At 36.3% G+C, this 19,645-nt stretch overlaps 1 protein-coding gene across 1 annotated transcript in view; it reads left to right on the top strand.

Moving 5' to 3' along the window:
- Positions 1 to 17,175, top strand: part of SLC1A3 (solute carrier family 1 member 3) — a 66,178-nt gene extending 49,003 nt beyond the window's left edge. Inside the window, exons 6-10 of the mRNA XM_005527974.3 lie at positions 7,297 to 7,592; positions 9,515 to 9,748; positions 11,672 to 11,866; positions 13,280 to 13,414; positions 14,618 to 17,175. Coding sequence (XP_005528031.1) covers positions 7,297 to 7,592; positions 9,515 to 9,748; positions 11,672 to 11,866; positions 13,280 to 13,414; positions 14,618 to 14,822 — 1,065 coding nt within the window. The 3' untranslated portion in view covers positions 14,823 to 17,175. The remainder of the gene's footprint in view (positions 1 to 7,296; positions 7,593 to 9,514; positions 9,749 to 11,671; positions 11,867 to 13,279; positions 13,415 to 14,617) is intronic.
- Positions 17,176 to 19,645: the final 2,470 nt, after the last annotated feature.

Genomic DNA, 19,645 nt, shown 5'->3' with positions numbered 1-19,645 from the left:
ATAAATGTGTTGAAGGAAACAGTAGAGACTTCATAACAAACAAAAATGAAAAATTCATAAAGAAACCAAAACACATAAAGAAAACAAACCACAAAGAAAAACCACAAAGGCTTCTGAAATATAAATTGTACCATTTTTCATCCATAATATTCCTCATTTCCGCTTTCTTTTTAAATTTTTTGTTGTTGTTGATTTTTTGGGGGGGCGGTATTTTTGGGTTTTGGTTGTTGTTGGTTTTTGGGTTTTTTACTTCTGAGAAAAAATAGCTTTTAAAATGACAAAAGTGAAAGAGTTGAGCAGGGGACTATAAGAATTTTAAAATTTGTGGAGAGAGCAACAGAAATTGCTGAAGGACTGGGAGTACCTCAGTTGATATTTTTATGAATGACATTGCCATAAGATGCATACAGTTAAATTAACAGATGACAAGAAAGTCCAAGCACTTTGTGTTGAGATATAAAAAAAAAATAAGCCTAAGAAGGTGATAAGACCCAGGCACAGCACAATACTGTAAAGTCACAGCAAAAAAATGACTCAGTTCTTGCACATGTTGGTATGTTTGGTTACCTCCTTGTGGCTCTTCAACATATGTGAAGTAAACATTTTGAAGTTAACAGTAATTTCTGCTTTGACATAGCAAATTATCATCAAGAAGATCAAAAATGTTCAATTCAACTCTAGGATATACATTAAGTGACAGAACACCATGACATGAACTAAGGCCATTAGGAATGTGAGGAATGTGACCATTTAGAATAGTGGATATCCAGTTTTCTTCATTCATAAATTCATGCAAAATGATTGTGGTGAAGAGAGGAGTCATTGGAATTATCAAAAGAACGCAACGTATAAAGCAAAAAAATATTGAGACATAATTCAAGTACAAAAAGAAACTGGGAACAGAGTTAAATAAGATAAAAACATACAAAAATAAATGGAACTCACTGAATTTAAACTGGAATTTAAACTACTATTGTTTTTAACCCTACATAACTTAAAGTTGAACTCCTGAAAACATCTTCATTTAGGAGTTATAGGAACACTTCAGCAGTTTTCCAATACAGTTTAAAAATTCTTTTGATAGTATTCAAGTGCAACAGAAAATTTGGCTTGGTAACTAGCAGTTCTAAACTTATACTCTTAATTAAAGAGGTCCTGTAGATTATGTAACATTTAAGTATCTTGTATTTTTCATGTGCTTTAAGACTTAAGGGGGTTTCTAAAAAACAATCTAGAAAAATAGGACATTCTTAGTGAAAGTTTTTACTGACTTTCAGCAGCAACTGAAAGTATCATGATATATTGAAGTACCAGGATTTTAAATTTGTCATGCCATTACTTTTTACATAAAAGTTATTTTGTTGTAGCAGATTCGTTAAAAAAAGATCTTAGCTTACAAGTGTAATATTCTCAGGTATCCAGATGATTTTGTCCATCTGACCTCACAACTTTCTTTTCAAAAATTTCCATCCATTATTTCGTATGTTTCTCAGGAGATTTATGAAGAGGAATGACCATCTGGCACAAATCTGTTTCTGTAACACCATGCTTGATGGTCCAAACACAAAACACAGTACTTCTCATAGCTGTCCACACTCAACCCACAGCTTTACACACCTGGAAATCATCACCAGAATATGCACTGCACATTTAAATCACATCTTTGGATAGATCAGATGTGCACATTATGTCTTACAGCATCTTTAGGTAGGTTTCTTCCCTAGTTTGTATTGGAAGCCACTGGAAGGTGTGAAATGGAGAGCATAACCAGAGTGGGAGAGATTTAAAGTGGAGCTGGAAATGCTTTTATATGGTTGACGCTAGGAGACAAAGAATCTTGGAGAGAGACTGGAACCTTAGGGTTTATCTTGGAAATATTTTCCTAAATTTTCTACTGTTCCTCTTTCAGTTTTTTGGTCCTTTGGATTCCCTTTCCTGTCTCTTCCCAACAAGACTGTGAGGCAAAACTGCCTCCCATTTCTTTTACTTCTCCTCATCCCCCTTTGCACATTTTCTTTCCCAGATATTTCCCTTTTCCACTTGACTGACATGCATTTTCAAATATGATGGGGAGTGGTTTGGTTCCCTCAGGATCCTGGGATGCATTTTTTTATGACCCATATACCTCCACTCAGTTTCACTAGGTGATTCCAAACCTTTGCTTAAACTGGGAGGGACATTGCCCCTACAAATTCTACCTGGAGATTCAGGGACTTGAGAGATATGGAGAGATATGCCAGACAATGATGACTGAGACAAAAAACTCATTGAGTACCTCAGACTTCTCAAGCTGATTGTTAAACAGTAGATTATTAATCTAAATAACATCTATTTCTGATGATTGTTGTTTTCATATGATGTCACAACATTTACTAAGCCTCACATGAGGCTTTTGTGATTTTTATGAGTAACAAGAAAATCTGAATAGATTGACTGCAGATAAATATTCCACACTTAACCTAAAATTAGATTACTTTGTTCAAAATTTTCTCTTTGCCCCTGCAGTTTAGGGAAATCTAAAGAAATCTTTGGGTTTATCTTTCAGCTCTGGCCACTATCTCTTCATTTCTCTTTATTGCTAAAATAAAAATGCTGTCTAGCCTGGGGCTGAGCAGCAGTGAGCAGTCTGCTTGTTAAGCAGATACTGCTTTTTAGCTGCTTGTTCTTTGTGCTGTGCTCTGGAGGTCTAGCAAAGGGCAGAAGAAACACAAGCAAACTTGAAAAATCAAGAGAAACAGAATCAATCTAACAATTTGGGGAGGGTCATTCTGGTGTGAATAGGTAGAATCTTATGCCAGCTGAAGCTTAAAGAACTGCATCTGATAACTGCATTTCTTCTGAGATATTTTTAATTTCACATCCTTTCCTGAACTTACCATTATCAAGGGACTTGTAAGTGTTAATCACACATCCAGAAATGAATACTAACTAATTCATGGTGTCTATTCCTCATGGCAATCTGGGCTAGTTAAGAGATATTAAAACTCTTACACAGAAAATTTAGAATGTTTTCACACATATCCATATGGAAAGCAAAGAAAAAAACCCAAGAAGATGGATTATCTCTGTTTTCTTTTAATTTTTAGGGTTGCATTTAAGCAAACATGTTGCTTTTAAAATCATTATTCACCAAATGCTATATTATCACTGAGACTTAGCACAGACAGTACTAATGACACTATCTCAGAGAAAATTATAACAGTGAATCATGAGTTTTCAGAATAGTTACCACTGCAATTACCTTTTCTGCAAGCTAAACCACTAGGACGTGCTGCTGCCAGATTATAATGTTGCTTCTTCAGAAGTCCTTCAATATATCCAAGTCAAATGACTGGGTATCTTGCATGATTAATAAAACTAAAATAATAAACAAAGTGTAAACAACTGATTCATTGTATTATTCAATACAAAACCTATGTTGTCTATTTCATAGTGAGCTAAATTAATTAAAATTAATTTTCAAGTTGTTCATTACCATCTTGTAAAAAAAGTCTAGAAATTCATTCTTTTTGCATTTTACTTGCAGGTGTGATTGCTTATAGAAAGCTGTTTAAATTAATACATTCAAATAACATTTTTTTAGCATGCTCCTCAACTGTTCTTTGTACATGAACTTAAGGGAAAAAAATTAGTATTTTGCATTCAAAATCTTACCAGGAACAAATACCTCTTCCTGGAGGCATAACAAAATTATGTCCTCCAAAATTATAGGACTTCAGTGATGTTGTCTAGCCCATCACGTATTATCAGTGTATGGACCTCTGGTCTCTCTTCTGAGACCCTTAAGCCTACAATGAGCAGTTTTATTTTGCCTAATTTCTTCGACTTCTGAAAGTTGAAAAGGAACAAAAATCAGCAGAATCACAATGTGAAATTAATCTGTCAGTTTGAGCAACATTAAAAGCTGATAACTCTGATTGCCACTGAGATATAGATCTGCTGAAAATAGGAATGTCATAAAAGGTCAAATAATTATCTCTTACCACCAGTTACTCTGCAGAGCAGTAATAATCAACCTAGCTATTAACTCATCTATTTCAAAACAGTTTCTAACATCTTGAAGGGGGTCCTTCATCCAGTCACTTCTTATAAATAGTAGGCTTTTTCACCATTTCATACACAGAAAATATGTTTTGTGGTGATCAAACAATCTTGTGTTTTGCCTTTAATGTTGTTTGAAAAAACAATAGTAAGAATAAAATAATAAAGAATAAAAGAATAAAGAATAAAAGAATAAAACTCATCTGAAACCCAACACTTTTTTCCTCAATAGATACATCCCTTGTGTTTCATGTATCTGGCTTCCCTTGACTTCTTTTGCTTCACCAGGAAATTTCCCATGATTTTTGATAGACAACTTTGGGCACAAGAGTTTCACAGAAGGCAGATATCCACAGGGATCTCCTGGGGCTCAGTCAGCTATAATGAAAGAAAGAGCAGCTCAAGTAAATATTCCAGTGAAAATAAAGTTGCTGTGGTTTCTGTTGCTTAGATTAATATTTTGAATCTCACTCTAAATAAGCGGTTTCTCCCTTGCTCTGGAATGGGTTCCAGAAAGACTATTCACCCTAATAATATTTCTGAATACTTATGAATAAAGTGAGCAAACAGGTAAGATCTACATCTCTGTTGCTCAGTCTAATAGCTGGAATGGAAAAGAATTTTGCTGAGTAAGTTCCTAAAATCCATATTAATACCCCTAAAGAGACTTAACTAATGAATTAAAAGTATGTTCCTTTTGTGACAGAAGTATGAGCATAAAATGAAGCCATATTCTTATTATCACCTAAAATTCTTTCTAACACAGGTTTTTGAAGGTAAGAATCTTTGTGTGATTGTACCTTCTCCCATATAGATCCCAAGACCTGCTCAGTCCCCCACAATGATTTTGTAGCCACATGGGCAACTCTGCCCTCATCTGATATGAGGGCAGCAATTCTCGGAAAAATAAAGATCGTGCTGCCTCTGATGGAAAAGTGGTTTATGACTTAGCTCATGGCCTGCTCCAACAGGCAGGCAGCACATATCCAACTCTGTCCATCAGCTGTATCATACTTTTGACCTAGCCAGGTAGGAATGAGAGAAGAACCGGAGGGTAATGGAGGATATTAATAACCAAGTAAGTTATGATGTGCTAGGGAAAGTAGGAAGTGAATAGCAAATGTCATAAGAAATTAGGCTTTAATTCCAGACCTTATTGTTCCAGAACTCATTAAACACCTTGCTTTTCTGCTTTCATCTAATCTGTGTGCCTGCAAAAGCAACATAGTTACATCCTTCAGTTGTATTTGCATGAAAGAATCTGCACCTAAGGTTTTTTCCCTATTGAAAAACAGCAATAAACATGTAAGTGTAACTCAATTCCCACACCTGGAGGCAAGGAAAGGGAAAAGAAAAGGAAAAGGAAAAAGAGAAAGAGAAAGAGAAAGAGAAAGAGAAAGAGAAAGAAAGAGAAAGAGAAAAGAGAAAGAGAAAGAGAAAGAGAAAGAGAAAGAGAAAGAGAATGAGAAAAGAGAAAGAGAAAGAGAAAGAGAAAGAGAAAGAGAAAGAGAAAGAGAAAGAGAAAGAGAAAGAGAAAGAGAAAGAGAAAGAGAAAGAGAAAGAGAAAGAGAAAGAGAAAGAGAAAGAGAAAGAGAAAGAGAAAGAGAAAAAGAGAAAGAGAGTGTTTGATGTAAAGTGTTAGGCAGTACTTTGACAGTCCAGAATAAAAAACACTTTAATGAGAACTTATATTAGTTTTCCATCTACACTTTAATACAACTCTGTTACTTAAAAAGACAACCCTATCCCTTCTTCCATGGCTGTGTAGTTCCAGTCCCTGTGTTCTCCCATCTCTGACATTTGAACAGACAGTGAAAGCTAATTCAGTTCCCCAGGCTTTACCCAAAAAATGGCAACATTTGCCAAAAATGGCAAAATCTCTGTGCTTGCAGAGATTTCTGCCACTTTAAAAAGTAGAATTGTCTCACTAAGAGATCAAACAAGAATTATCACAGGCTGGATGTGAGAGCATGAGGCAGTGGAACTGGGTTTTTCCATGTCAGCCAAATGCTCATACAGCTCTCAGCTGACTTCTGTACATCCCAAATTTTAAGAGATTTTAGTAAATTTTATTCAAAGCTCAGGAGTATTTGACCTTCATGAATTTTGGTTCTGCTACATATTAATCAGAAATCTTCCATAAATGTCCAGTGAGCAGATTTTATTTGACATTCTAAGAGACTGGGAGCCTTCAGAGAGATACCTCAAATATGTGGAAGGAGTGCATAAAACTATTCAGGTGCAGAAAGTAACATTAAATCAGGTTGGTGTTGAAAGATGATGATACTCAGGTTTCCCTTCTTGGTCATAATTACTTCTGTCAAGTCCTTCTGAAGCATTCAACAGGTCTCCAGACATCAGTAAGGATATTAAAACTTTTCCTGGTAGCTCCAAAAGAATAAAAATCCAAAGTTGATGAATAATCTCAACACCAGTGTTCTGCTGCTTCAATGGACTAATTAGCATCCTGAGATACATGAGAAACATTATAATTATATTTATCACTGATAAATGATATTTAGTATGCTTTGTGTTCAATGGAATTTAACCAGGACAGAGCTGCAGGACTTTTTGAACCCAGATAGAAATATTCAGGGTGTAAATTTCTCTTTGAAAAGCATTAGGAGGTGAAAGACTGGTTTTTCAAAGCAGACATTTAGGATCTGAGATTTAAAAATTGATTTCTCTTTTCCATAAAGGAACCATTTAAAGTATAACCCTTTCCTTAATTAAGAAATATGGTGACTTGTACTGTAAACTAAGGCTTTGCCATAAAAAAAGGAAAAATAGGTATATTATAATAAAGTTAAGTTCAGTCCTATTTTTTTTTAATACAAAAAGATGAAGAAATAAAGAAAGTCCAGAGCACAAGAAAATATTCTCACTAGCCAATAAAAAGACTATAAATGTTTGGAATATTGTTGGTAGGAAAAATATCAAGTTATATAAAATGCAAACTAAGAATCAAATAATTTTGTTACAGAATATAGGAGCATGAAAATTTTGCATCTTTGACTTTGGCCTATTTATGAGAAAATTACTTCTAGAAGCTAAAGCTGAAGATTTAGCTTTTGAAGTTAATATGGATTTTTGTTGCTTTCAGGAAAATCAAATTTTCATCTAGTACATTTCACCTAGAAATATTAAGCAAAAAATTCAAATGTCTTACAATAGTAAATAGTAATTTAATTTGTGATTTTAATCATCATTTGCTATGATTCACTGAATTTCTATCTTTTATTTTCATTTTGACAGTTCAAAACCAACTATGAAAAGAGAAAGTTTAAAGTAGCTATTCCATCTAATGACACATCCACAGTGACTTCCATAATAAGCAATGTTTCAGAAGCAATGGAAGCTCTGACCCGAATGAGAGAGGAAATAGTTCCTGTTCCAGGTTCTGTGAATGGAGTGAATGCCCTTGGCTTGGTGGTGTTCTCAATAAGCTTTGGCCTGGTGATTGGGAGCATGAGGGAGCAAGGTCAGGCATTGAAAGACTTCTTTGATAGCCTCAATGAGGCTATCATGAGATTGGTAGCTCTAATCATGTGGTAAGTGCCTCTTCAATAAATTCCTTTTTGATCTACTAACAATATTTTTCATCACAGCCAGGAACTGAGTAGCAAGAATCTATTCTGCAGAAAGTCAGACAATAAGATTATCTCTACCTTGGAACATTTTTCATGAATGAAGAGTTATCATTCTCTGTGACAATAATCTGACCAAATATACCAACTCTTCAGTGGGTTTCACTTTTGATATGAGAAAAACTAGGGTCTACGGCAGAAGTTGCTACCTTTATAGAGACCCATTCTATGTCTTCATAAAGATACCAATCACAGCAGTAAGCTATTGAAGTTTTCTTACATTCTAATCTGAATTCATTAAAGGAAACCAACAAACCTCTCCCATAATCTCATTTCTACACAGCAAGACCTTGTTACCATAATTTTCCAGCACAACTGGTTCCTGTAGTTTTGGGGTTTATATGTACCTTCTTGCATTGCAGCTGCACTGCTCACACATACACATAATTTTCCTGCTTTCTTCATTGTGTTCATTAGGTAAATAAAATAAATACCTTTTCCCTCAAGGTATGAAATAATTTCAAAAATTAAGACTAATTATTCTTCAGGTAGAAGGTTAACTGTGAAAAGAAATTATCTTTTTGCCCTCTTTACTACAGGAAGAAAACCAAATCAAGGGTCTATCCAGGAGCACACATGTATACTGCCATACTAGATACAAAAACAAAAGTTAGTGTATTTGCTGCAATAACTAAAATCTTTTCACTTTCACAAGGACATTTAAAATGCTAAAGCAGAGAATTCAGATAAATTCCCACATGCACATGGACTTGATGGCGTAAAAGGCAGTTGAGGAATAGTGGATAAATTCTGTTCTGTGGTATCTTACTGTAAGAAGACAAGTGGACATTTATACAAGCAGGGCTGTACCTAAAGTACAGCAGAATTATGTTTGAGTTTTACGCTCAGCACCAGATCTTTCCTCACCTCTAGTTGTCCTGCCTAATAGGCAAAAGCAGTCCATCCCACCTGTGCTGCTGTTCCACAGTGCAGCCAAACTCTGTCATACAGATTTCCTCATGCTGATGAAGAAGTACACAATATGACAAAAATTGTACGTGGTATATTAATTCTACAATTTCTATATGATAAGTCTATTATTATCATAACCTTATCATATACTGTCCAATTAAAAGGTTAGTTGGTTAGATAATAATTCCTGGGGACCTGAGGAGTCCACAGGTTTCTTTAGCCCCACTTTTGATGTGTCTAGTCAAGATTCTGGTTGGAAACTAGAACATTCTTGTATCTGATACTCTTCTTGGAATAAAACTAAACAATATTTAGGAATACATTCGTAAGCTTAGCTTATTGTTCCTTAATGTAGAGAAGATAGGAAAAAATACTGGAAGCTGTAGCCAAAGCTACAAAACTACAAATATGTGAAAAATATTAAAAAGCTAAAAATCTAGGCATCATAAGTAGCTTGAAATCTTCAGAAGTTATCAGAATGCTGTGTGTGTTCCTTCCCCAACAACAGGGGAAACAGGACTGGAATAGAACTGAGTGCTTGGCATAGTATCCACACATGTTGGTTTAGCCTTCATTCACACAGGCAGAATTACAACAGGATTGGCTAAACTAGCTTTTAAATTACACTTGAATTCCAAGGAGAATTCATTTCCTTACCTGTCCATAAGGCATGAAAGGCATCTTGAAATCCTTACCAGTTGTTGAATCCACTGAATCTCACCAAAAACATTCACTGCTGTGGTTCAATCCAGGTTGAATTGTTAAGAGTTGAAGAGTTAAAATTTTTAACTCTTCCTGAATAGGAGCAGCCTAACATTGAAATTCTGCATTTATGCATATAAACACAAACAGGATGGAAGGGGGACCAAATCTCTACTTTGTTCTGTAATGCTGCTTTGATTTCTTATTTGCAGGTATGCTCCACTTGGAATTCTCTTCTTGATTGCTGGGAAAATTGTTGAGATGGAAGATATGGGTGTGATCGGTGGTCAGCTTGCCATGTACACTGTCACAGTTATCATTGGTTTGCTAATCCATGCTGTCATTGTCCTACCTCTTCTCTACTTCGTGATCACTCGCAAGAATCCATGGGTATTTATTGGAGGCTTAATCCAGGCATTAGTCACAGCTTTGGGAACATCTTCCAGGTACAACACAATATTGTAAAGCCATATCTCTTTTAGTATAACTGGCTTAGGAAACAATTTTCCTTAATGTTTGGCTAACTCCATATTCACTTGGGCACTGTATTTCAGTTCTGCTGCCCTCCAGTACTGACTTGAACTCTGTTTCCTATAAGAAACCCTGAACTGAGATGAAATTAATCTGTTTGATGATGCAGATTGTATGGCCAGAACCCTTGTTAGTTTGGTTAGTCTTGTTGTTTGCTATTCTAAGTAGCTTTTAATGGTTTGACAGTGGAGGATCAAGCTGGCAAAGAATATGCATGGCAAAATGGAGCAGCAACAGAAAAGTCCTGAGGGGATTCCTATTGGCAGCTTGCATTTTGTGCCCAATATCCTGATAGCCCATTATGGATACAGAAGCTACAACAGAAATGCCACTTTTACTCTTTGCCGGTGGCCATAGTTGTGTCATGTGAATTTAAAAAACTGTTTGCATGTATGACAGAGGGAAACATCACAATAAAGTGTACATTTCTATATCATTTGACCTTACATAAAACATCTGCCATTTTAATAGATTTTAAAAATATATCCTGAAGTCAGAGGGTTTCAGACAGATATTCTGTGATGCTAAGTTTGAGTCCTTGGTGTTTGAAATTATTTTGAGGTAAAAACCTAGGCTGATGCAATACACCACTGTACTGCAAGTGGATTTAAAAATCATACAATATTCAACTGTAAGATGACTGTCAGCAAAGATACTTTTCTAACACAATCATCCACAACCCCTCTTTATTTTTGGTCAGTACTTTATCAATATTTATAGTTTTCAAAGACTAGAAAATATGTTAATTATTTAGCAATGAATTTTTCACTGGGATCAAGTAACCAGAATTGCTGTGTCTTAGAAAACATCTTTACTTTGGTGTGATCAGGTGTAGAGATACTGCCCTGGCTCAGACACTCAACTTTCCTCATGGCAGCTCATATAGTGCCATATTTTAGATTTTTGGCCAAAGCCACAATGATCACATGCTGACATTTTATTTGTTGCTAAGCATTTGCACAGCATCGAGACCTTCTCTGACTCTCACTCTGCCCCCACAGTGAGTTGAGGGGTTCACAGTGGGTTGGGAATGCACACGACCAGGCAGATGAACCAAAGTAAATAAAGAGATATTCCATGCCACATACATCATGCTTGGCAACAAAAGGGGGAGAAGGATTTTAGGAAGGCTGGCCACATATTACTCCAGAACTTGCTGACCACTGGTCCATTTGTGGGAGTGGTGCTTAAACATCACTTGTACAGTTTTGTTTTCTTCTGTTCTTCCTTCACACTTCTCCCACACTTATTAAAAAATTTTATTCTCACCCTTCCATTTTCTTGTTCTTACTGTTCCTTCCGGTTTTGCCTGTCCCATCAAGGTGTGGAGGCAAGTGAGTGGCTACTGGTTCTAGCCCAAAGGTGGGAAAATAATGCAACCATCAATCAAAATGCCCTTTGCAGTGGAGCCCACAAACAAGAAGAGAAAATGAGCTTTTTACTGAAGGTTTGAATAGCCCAGTTGGTATACATTCAAAAAAACAATGCTTAGGGATGATTCAATCACAGCTCCATGACTTAAACCTGAAAAGCAGGAATTTTAAATAGATTCCTGTGCTTGGCAAAAGAACCTTGCGACAAAACATTGAATTTAGACACTTTCAGTCTAGGGATTACATACAAAATGGCAGTAATTAACAGCTGGAGAAAGTTTCCAAGAACATTAGGAGAACTTTCACCATTGGAAATGCTTAAATTGAGCATTTTCATTAAAAAAACCTATTCTGTTAGATCACAAAAAACTAAGACAGAACTGTCTCTCTTGTCATTATAACATGACACTCTTTCCCTCTTTGCAGTATATGTAACATGTATTATCTTTTTGCTTTTTGTTTCAGTTCTGCAACACTGCCTGTTACATTTAAGTGTCTAGAAGAAATAAATGGAGTGGACAAACGAGTTACAAGATTTGTACTCCCAGTTGGTGCTACAATTAATATGGATGGAACTGCTTTATATGAGGCTTTGGCTGCAATTTTCATTGCACAGGTCAACAACTTTGATCTGAATTTTGGACAGATTATCACAATCAGGTATGAAAAAATCTGTTACTTCAATTTAATTAAAGCACCTTTGTGATGACCCCTTCCTGGTTTAAGTGGGATTAAACAAAAGCATCTAGAGCTAAAAACAAGAATTGCTACATTATCAGATTATCTGTAATTTACATCTTCACACAAAAAGACCCCCAGCACATATTCTCATTTGGATAAACTTAGCAAAACTGCAGCATGACATACCCATTACTGCACTTAATAAGGATAACAAGGTCTTGAGAAGACTTAATTAATTTCAATTTTTTCTTTCTTAAGAAATGCAGCTCATGCAGCTGTTGGGAACTACATACTTTTAATGAGGTCCAGGTAGTTTATAAAGCATCTACAAAGCTGAAGCATAAAGTCATCACAATGTTATTGTGATAGAAGAGGTAGTGCTTTCCTGGTTTCAGGATACAATTACAGCTAGCTGTATAAGGAACAGTAATACAATTTCATCGCATCAGCTGACAGAAGTGGTGAACACAGTTTATATTTTCAAGCATACAACGCTTCTTATTTGAAATACAACAGCAAACAAACCACTAGTTAGCATTCAGTGATAACTGAACTGCTTTAATTTCATTATGTTTATCACAATTTAAGGAAAAAGGGTGATGGGTACTTGTGCAGAAGAAAGGAATGTCAGCAAAGGGACAGGTGGGCACTGTGGGACAAAGACACATATCTATCTCACAGGAACACTGCAAGTTCAGAGGTAGTGCTCCATAAAACCACCAGTTTATTTCAATATTCATTAAGCTAAGGCAAAACTCTGTCTTCACCCTCCAAGGCAATTGTTTCACATTCACTAGTACTAGAGCTGCTCCCTGGAAAACCACCTGAGAAAACAAATTCTCCCTAAACCAGGTGTGAACAAGCGTATTTCTTGAAAGTCACCAGACAGTATGATTCAGAGTTTCTGGCAGCTTTCTGTTTTCTGATGGCAGAACACCAACTGCTGCAGGACAGAGACTTCACCTGGCATGAAGTTATAGTGAGATGGACAGAGAGGAAAAGTTCTTGTGTTAGATCTGCCAGGAAAGAACTACCTCCTCAGCTTTCCTTTTAACGTGTTTGAGCTTGTGGAGAGAGTTTTTTCAAGGGGTGGGGACATGAAACTCTAATGTTTTTTTCTGGCCCTTGGCATCTAGTAGGGAATTTATCACCTAACAAAATTATGTTTCAAGATTTCTGGATAGAGCTTTAGTGAAACACTTTGGATCAAGGGTCATAGTCCCCTGCAGCTATTAGGTGTTCAGATAAAGGACTAGGCTCATCTTTTTATTTACTGCTGAGCAAATACCTTCTCGCTTTATATCTGGTTTTAAAATTTGACAATTGATAAGGAAAGTTTTTAATTAGAGTTTAATTACAGAAATTTATTAATTGCTCTTGCTCTTTGCACAGCATCACTGCTACAGCTGCCAGTATTGGGGCTGCAGGCATTCCTCAAGCTGGACTGGTCACCATGGTCATTGTGCTCACATCAGTAGGTCTGCCTACAGACGATATCACTCTTATCATTGCAGTGGACTGGTTCTTGTAAGTATTTTTATGGAGTTGTTAAAGACTTAGACCATATTTAGAAGAGAAATATCAGGGACATTGTGGTTGTACCATGATGTTTTGCTCTGGAAGGGATTTGGAAACCAGCGTTAAAAAGAAACACTATTTCTTTCTAGTGAGGTATTTTCTTAAAGCATATGGTGAAGAGTGTAGCTTAATTATGGCTTCTTTTGCATGCAAAAGTTTACATAGAAACCTGTATTGTTAAGATACTAAGAAATCTTTCATGTACACTGTAATTAAATAAGCAAATAATTGCTTTAGTCTCTTATTTTTTTGTAGGATGACAATAAAAATTTTCAGTCAATCAGACTCAGAATGGAATAGATCCAACCAATCAATTGCAGCCTCACTGACTTATCTAATCTAGGAAATGTTCATCTGTCTGCCCCATGAATGCAGAAACAAAAAATAGTTGTGTAACTGCCACTAGAAAGTATTGCCCCTCAGTTTTTCCATTCATGTATGTGTTTCATTCCAGTATGTAGAAAATGACAGACATCTTTAGATATATGTATTACCCTAGGTTCAGGAAATAAATTAAAGGAAGATTTTTTTCCAACCTCTATTTCATCTAATAGCTATTATTTAGCTTTTCTGGTGGCTTTTACCCTTCAGTCTTCTGACATGATCCCTGAAAGAAGTTGCCAATGTTGTTATCAAAACATAATGTCTTCAAATGATCATCTAACCACCTGATGTAGGTAGATGCTTACCTATTGGCAGTGCCAGTCACTCCTTGTCAGGCCACCTTCTGCATCTGCTGGGCAGAGCCCTCTGAGAGGGATGAATTTTCGTAGTTTGAGTCATTCATGCACAATTGCACGTCATATGTGTCAGGAGACAAACAAACCTAACAAGGTAAATTCTTGCTGGCTTACACATTCAGAGGATATAAACCCAAACTCTAGATACCTAAGAGTACCAAATGCCTCCAAGAAGCCATATGTTCCCTTTGCCATCCTGATCACAGTTCTTGCAGTGAAGTTGCTAAGAGTATTAACACATTTTGTGACTCCCTATCCCAGTATATTTGTTAATTTCTGTAAAAGAAATCATGGCATTAACAGTTCAGATAAGCTAATGTCTGTAAAACAGGTGACTCACCTACTAGCTACTTGAGAGCCATTTTAGCAGCATCCCTGAGCAAGGGATAAAAGTAACTCACTTTTTCCCTAGGGATCGTCTCCGTACCACTACCAACGTCTTGGGAGACTCCATTGGAGCAGGAATTGTTGAACATTTATCACGGCATGAGCTGAAGAACAGGGATGCTGAGATGGGTAATTCCGTGATAGAGGAGAATGAAATGAAGAAGCCTTACCAGCTGATCTCGCAAGAAAATGAGAATGAAAAACCAATAGATAGTGAAACCAAGATGTAGGCTAGAGAAAGCGTGAGTTCATCACTACAAGTGTGGGAAAACACACACTTTTTCCGGCGATATATATCTTGAATTCACCAACTTCATCTATTCCTTGATTTCTCCCTTTATTCTCGCACTGGAAAGAATTAATGAAAATATATTCCAAACTAGCAGCGATCATGGTATATGTTGGCTTCCCACTTAAAAAAAAATTAACAGGCAACAAGACTGGTCCTGCTAGATATATGCTAACTGGGGATAAAAAAAGAGATTGTGTATATGTTACTCAGTCCTGTGAATCTTTCTTTTTCTTTTTTTTTTATGAACTGGAAAGTAAAAACAGATAACAGAGCCTGAAAATGGTTTTATTTTTTTAAATACCTGTTGAAAAATTTCTAACATCTATAAGCACACAATCAACACTTCTAACTTGATAACTGCATCCAGCTAAGTAAATTAACAGGACTTTTGCTATTTTATCTGAATTTTTTTTCTCTAGTGTTATATTATTGTTCAAATACTAGCAGGACAATAAAAAGCAGGAGATTAATTGAGGGGATAAAAAGGGGGAAGATATATAAATAAAGAAAAGAAAATACCCCCAAATCAGCACTTTTACCAGCTGAGATGAAATATTTCTGAGAAAGTTATTTTATCTAGACAGTTTTTTGAATTAGATTCAGCTGATCTTTATAAGAATTTAGCCTAGTTGGCTCCCACTGACTTGCAAATATTTACATATGCATGTATGTCCTTCCAATCTGGATTTACTCCCTTAATTTCAACATCACAACCCAGTTAAGCAATCTGTGTGTGTGTTTGTAGGAGCAAGGCCCTGGTCTGGGACAGAAAATGTCTTCATATCCAACATGTTTGGATAAAAAAATTTGCACGCTCTGGATGCACTAATGAGCTACCTAACAAGCAATTATAAGAAGGCAATGCCAGCCTTCTGTAGAGGTGCAGAGGATGAGATGTTCAGATCCCAAAAGGGGTGCATTCTGAATCTGAATCCCTGAGACCAGCAGAGGTTTTCTGATTGGAAACCTCCAAGATTCTTGATCCACAAATAAATTATAGAGGTATGAACTGGATTTACATTTTGCCCTCTGGAGTAGGCTCTCTATCTTAATGTGAAATTTTTAATTCCTAGAGAGTTTACCAGTAGCACCTGAAAAAGAAGATGAAAGCCTTTAGAAAATAAAATTAAGGGGTGAATTTGTATTTTTATTAGAAAAATATAAACAAATTGAAAAATAATAAATACTATAATATCTGTTGACATTTTAATTAGAAAAGATTTTAAAATTAAATACTATAGATAACTTTCAGGGAATAGATAAGGAAAGAATGAAAAAGGGAAAACAATGCACTTGTAATACATTGGCTCTTTTGTTCAAGATTATTCCCTGAAGAAACCCTTTTCTAGAAATACAAATTGTGTACTTTTTCCTTTTTACCTTGTATTATTAGAGAGGTTAAACCAGAAAACTTTATAAAGCAGATGCTGTTGGGAGAAAGAAACAAATATTAATAGACAGGCAGAATAATGTTCAACAATATGTTTTATTAAAATATTCAGCTTTCTTCCTTATTCCTCCCTTTGCCAAAATAATTCCGATGACAGAAATGAAGGATCCCTTTGCATTGCCCCAGCTGCCGTTCAAAAACATTCAGTATGTTGCATCTGCCACTCAAAGTCCATAAATAGGATGTACAAATAACTATAGTGAAAATGTCAGCATGCTGGTCAAAGACAAACCTTTTCCCAAGCAAGATTGATTTTTTGGGACTGAAAATTCCTGTCAATCTTCTCCAGCTGAGTGATTCAGAAAATGTGAGCAAGAACTCTCAAGTGAGTGAAGTGAGCAGGGTTTAATATAGGTTAGTGAGCATCAAACCAAGAAAGTTCTAAAATAATCTCTAAATGAATGACTGAAAGAAAATATGGGTTGTTTTTTGTTTTTTGTTTTTTTTTTTGCTAACAGAATGCAAATCTAGGATACAGACAGGCATTTTCTGATATATAATTAGAGATATTTTTATATAGATACTGTATTCAGAATGTGTGTATAAACATTAACTGTAGAATTTATGGCATAACATTTTAAAATTTTGTTAAGATTTTGTTTGGAAATACATTGCAAAGACAATGTAAAAGGCTGTCTTTCTATGACATCAGCTGAGAAAAATGAATTGTGTCACAAAGAATGTGATCTTTTTTTATACTAACTTTGTTTCTTGTGGAAATCAGGTATTATAGAAAGATTCCCTTTCCCATCCCTCACTGGTTCTGCATTGGTATGCACCCAGAGTGGATTGAGAAACATTACTTTGTAGATGTATTTTCAATAAAAATAGTTTTACATTACTGCTCTTATTGTGATTTAGATTTCTTTCAAAGGCTCTGTAATACAAGCTTTGCACAAACTCAGAGATGAGGAGTTCATAGTATGGGATTTCAGGAATTACAGACCATTTTGTACAGGAGGGCTTCCTCATTACAAATACTTGCTTCATTTCATGATCAAAAATAAAGATGTAAAGGGTGAGTGGCAGGAATTAAGAATTAAACTAAGAACACTAAGAATTAAAGGAACCGGTGTTTACCCCATCAAAGTACATTCAAATTCAAGTATATAAATGCATATTAGTATCTGCAAAATAAAACATAAAAAATTTACATTTTCAGTGATTCAGCTGCTGCAAAGTTGCCAGTTCATTTCAGATGCATAGTTAGATGATCCAAACCCCAAATTCAGCTTTGTAACATTACAACCTTCTTAGACCATCCACTACTATGCCCATGAAAGCGGTTTATGGTGCTGGACTCATTTAGTAAAAACTTCAGCTAGCAGGTATCATCTGGAAGTGAAAATATCATCAGAAGAACTGGAAAGGTATAAGATACAAGCTGAGTCACTTCCATCTGGGAAGTTACGTTGTTTGGAGCAAAAGGAGACAGCAGGGAGAAGCCCTGCCTTCCTGAACATACATCAACAAACACCAAACGATGACCTCTATGAATACGTCTGTGGTGTTTTAATTGTAAGCAAATTTTGTGAAAGAAAATTGGAGAAGAAAGCTCAGAGAAGGCATGGTGTTACAGAGCACATGAGCACAACTTTTCACAATTTTATTTCTAGTTATCTACATGTTCATTCACCCAATCCAGGTAAGTATCTCTGTGTCTCTGGAGCTACTATCATGATGGGAAGAGTGTAGGGAAAGAGGGCTAGTGTATCACAGAATCATTTAGATAGGAAAATACCTCCAAGATCATTGAGTCCAGCCTTTGACTGATCACCATTATGTCAACTTGACCATGGCACTGAGTGCCATGTCCATCCTTTCCCTGAACACCTCCAGGGATGATGACTCCAATATCGCCCTGGGCAGCATGTTCCAATACCTGACAACCCTTCCTGTAAAGAAACTCTTCCTGATGTCCAGCCTGAGCCTCCCCTGGCTCAGCTTGAGGCCATTTCCTCTCATGCTGTCACTTGGCACTTGGGAGAAGAGCCGAAACCCTGTCTGGCTACACCCACCTTTCAGGGAGTTGTAGAGTGATAAAATTCCCCTTGAGCCTCCTCTTCCCTGAATAAACAGCCCCAGCTCCCTCAGACACTCTTTACACTTTACTTTGCACTCTAGACCCTTCCCCAACTCCACTGCCCTTCTCTGGACATTCTCCAGCATCTTGCTTGGAGATATTAGTGGCACAGTGGCCTTGCTTACTCCTCTGTGCCCTCATGCAGAAGTGACATCAGTGATACTCCATAATTTTTCAGCTGTACTTTCATTTAGAAGTTGTGGAACAAAACAGCATTGCCATTCTTAGGCAAGAATTCATGTCTTTGTAACAGTGTGTGGCCAGTATAAAGCAAAGTGATTATGCATGTGGAAAATCAACTACTGGCACAGGAGAGTATTTCTTCTGAAGGACTGAACTCGCACAAGTGACATTTGTGTTCCAGTGCAAGCACAACTGACAAGAAATTTAAGGCTTTTTTTTTTCAACTAATCCTTGCTTGTTTTAATAAAGTTACAACAGAAATGAGACAGGAGAGTGTATCTTGTTTCTCATGTGATCGACAGTGTCACAGCTGTCATGACAGCATGTGATCAACTTGGTTCTGGTGTGATCAGCCATTTCCCAGAAAAAGACAAAAATTCTGAGATGAACTGAGAGATCACTACCTGTCTGGATCTCCCTCTTTCTAAAGGGATCAGCTTATCCTGGAAGCATGGATAAGATGGAAGGAGACTTTTACACCTCCATGCAAAACTGGAAACTCAGACTTGCAGCATCAGTGAGGCAACAAGATTTCTACAGATAACAGAGAACAGTACTCAGGTGATATAATCCTTCATGATGAGCCCTTTTCTATGCCCCTTTCCCCATCCAGCTCCTCACATGTCTCTGAGATACACAGATGTATCTAAAATTCCACAATTTTAAGGCAAGAGTACCCACACTTCTAACCAAAGTTTCTCTTGAACATGCCTCATTACACAACTAGGGCTGCACAAATAATTGATTTTTCACTTCAGTGACAGAACTGAAAAGCTTCAGAGAATAATTCTTCCAAGGCATCATTGAAACAATTTTTTGCTGCTTAAAAAAATTCCTATCTCACTTTTAGATTGCTTTTAATCTATTTTAAATTAAAACAAACTCAGCTGTAAAATGAACTGAACTTGGAAATAAAACATTGAATCATTTTGCTAGGAAAATGCCAAAATCAAATGTTTCAACTTTTCTATAATATCTCCTCATTTTAAAGCCAATTGTATTTATAGAAGTTGGCACAGCTTCACAAGTACTTGCCTCAAAAACT

The sequence above is a fragment of the Pseudopodoces humilis genome, chromosome 4, assembly GCF_049639895.1.
Source record: "Pseudopodoces humilis isolate 2021_Gansu_Grassland_sample_001 chromosome 4, ASM4963989v1, whole genome shotgun sequence".
Classification (NCBI taxonomy): Eukaryota; Metazoa; Chordata; class Aves; order Passeriformes; family Paridae; genus Pseudopodoces; species Pseudopodoces humilis.
The sequence above is the reverse complement of the archived record's forward strand: the minus strand, read 5'-3'. Positions and strand labels throughout refer to the sequence as shown.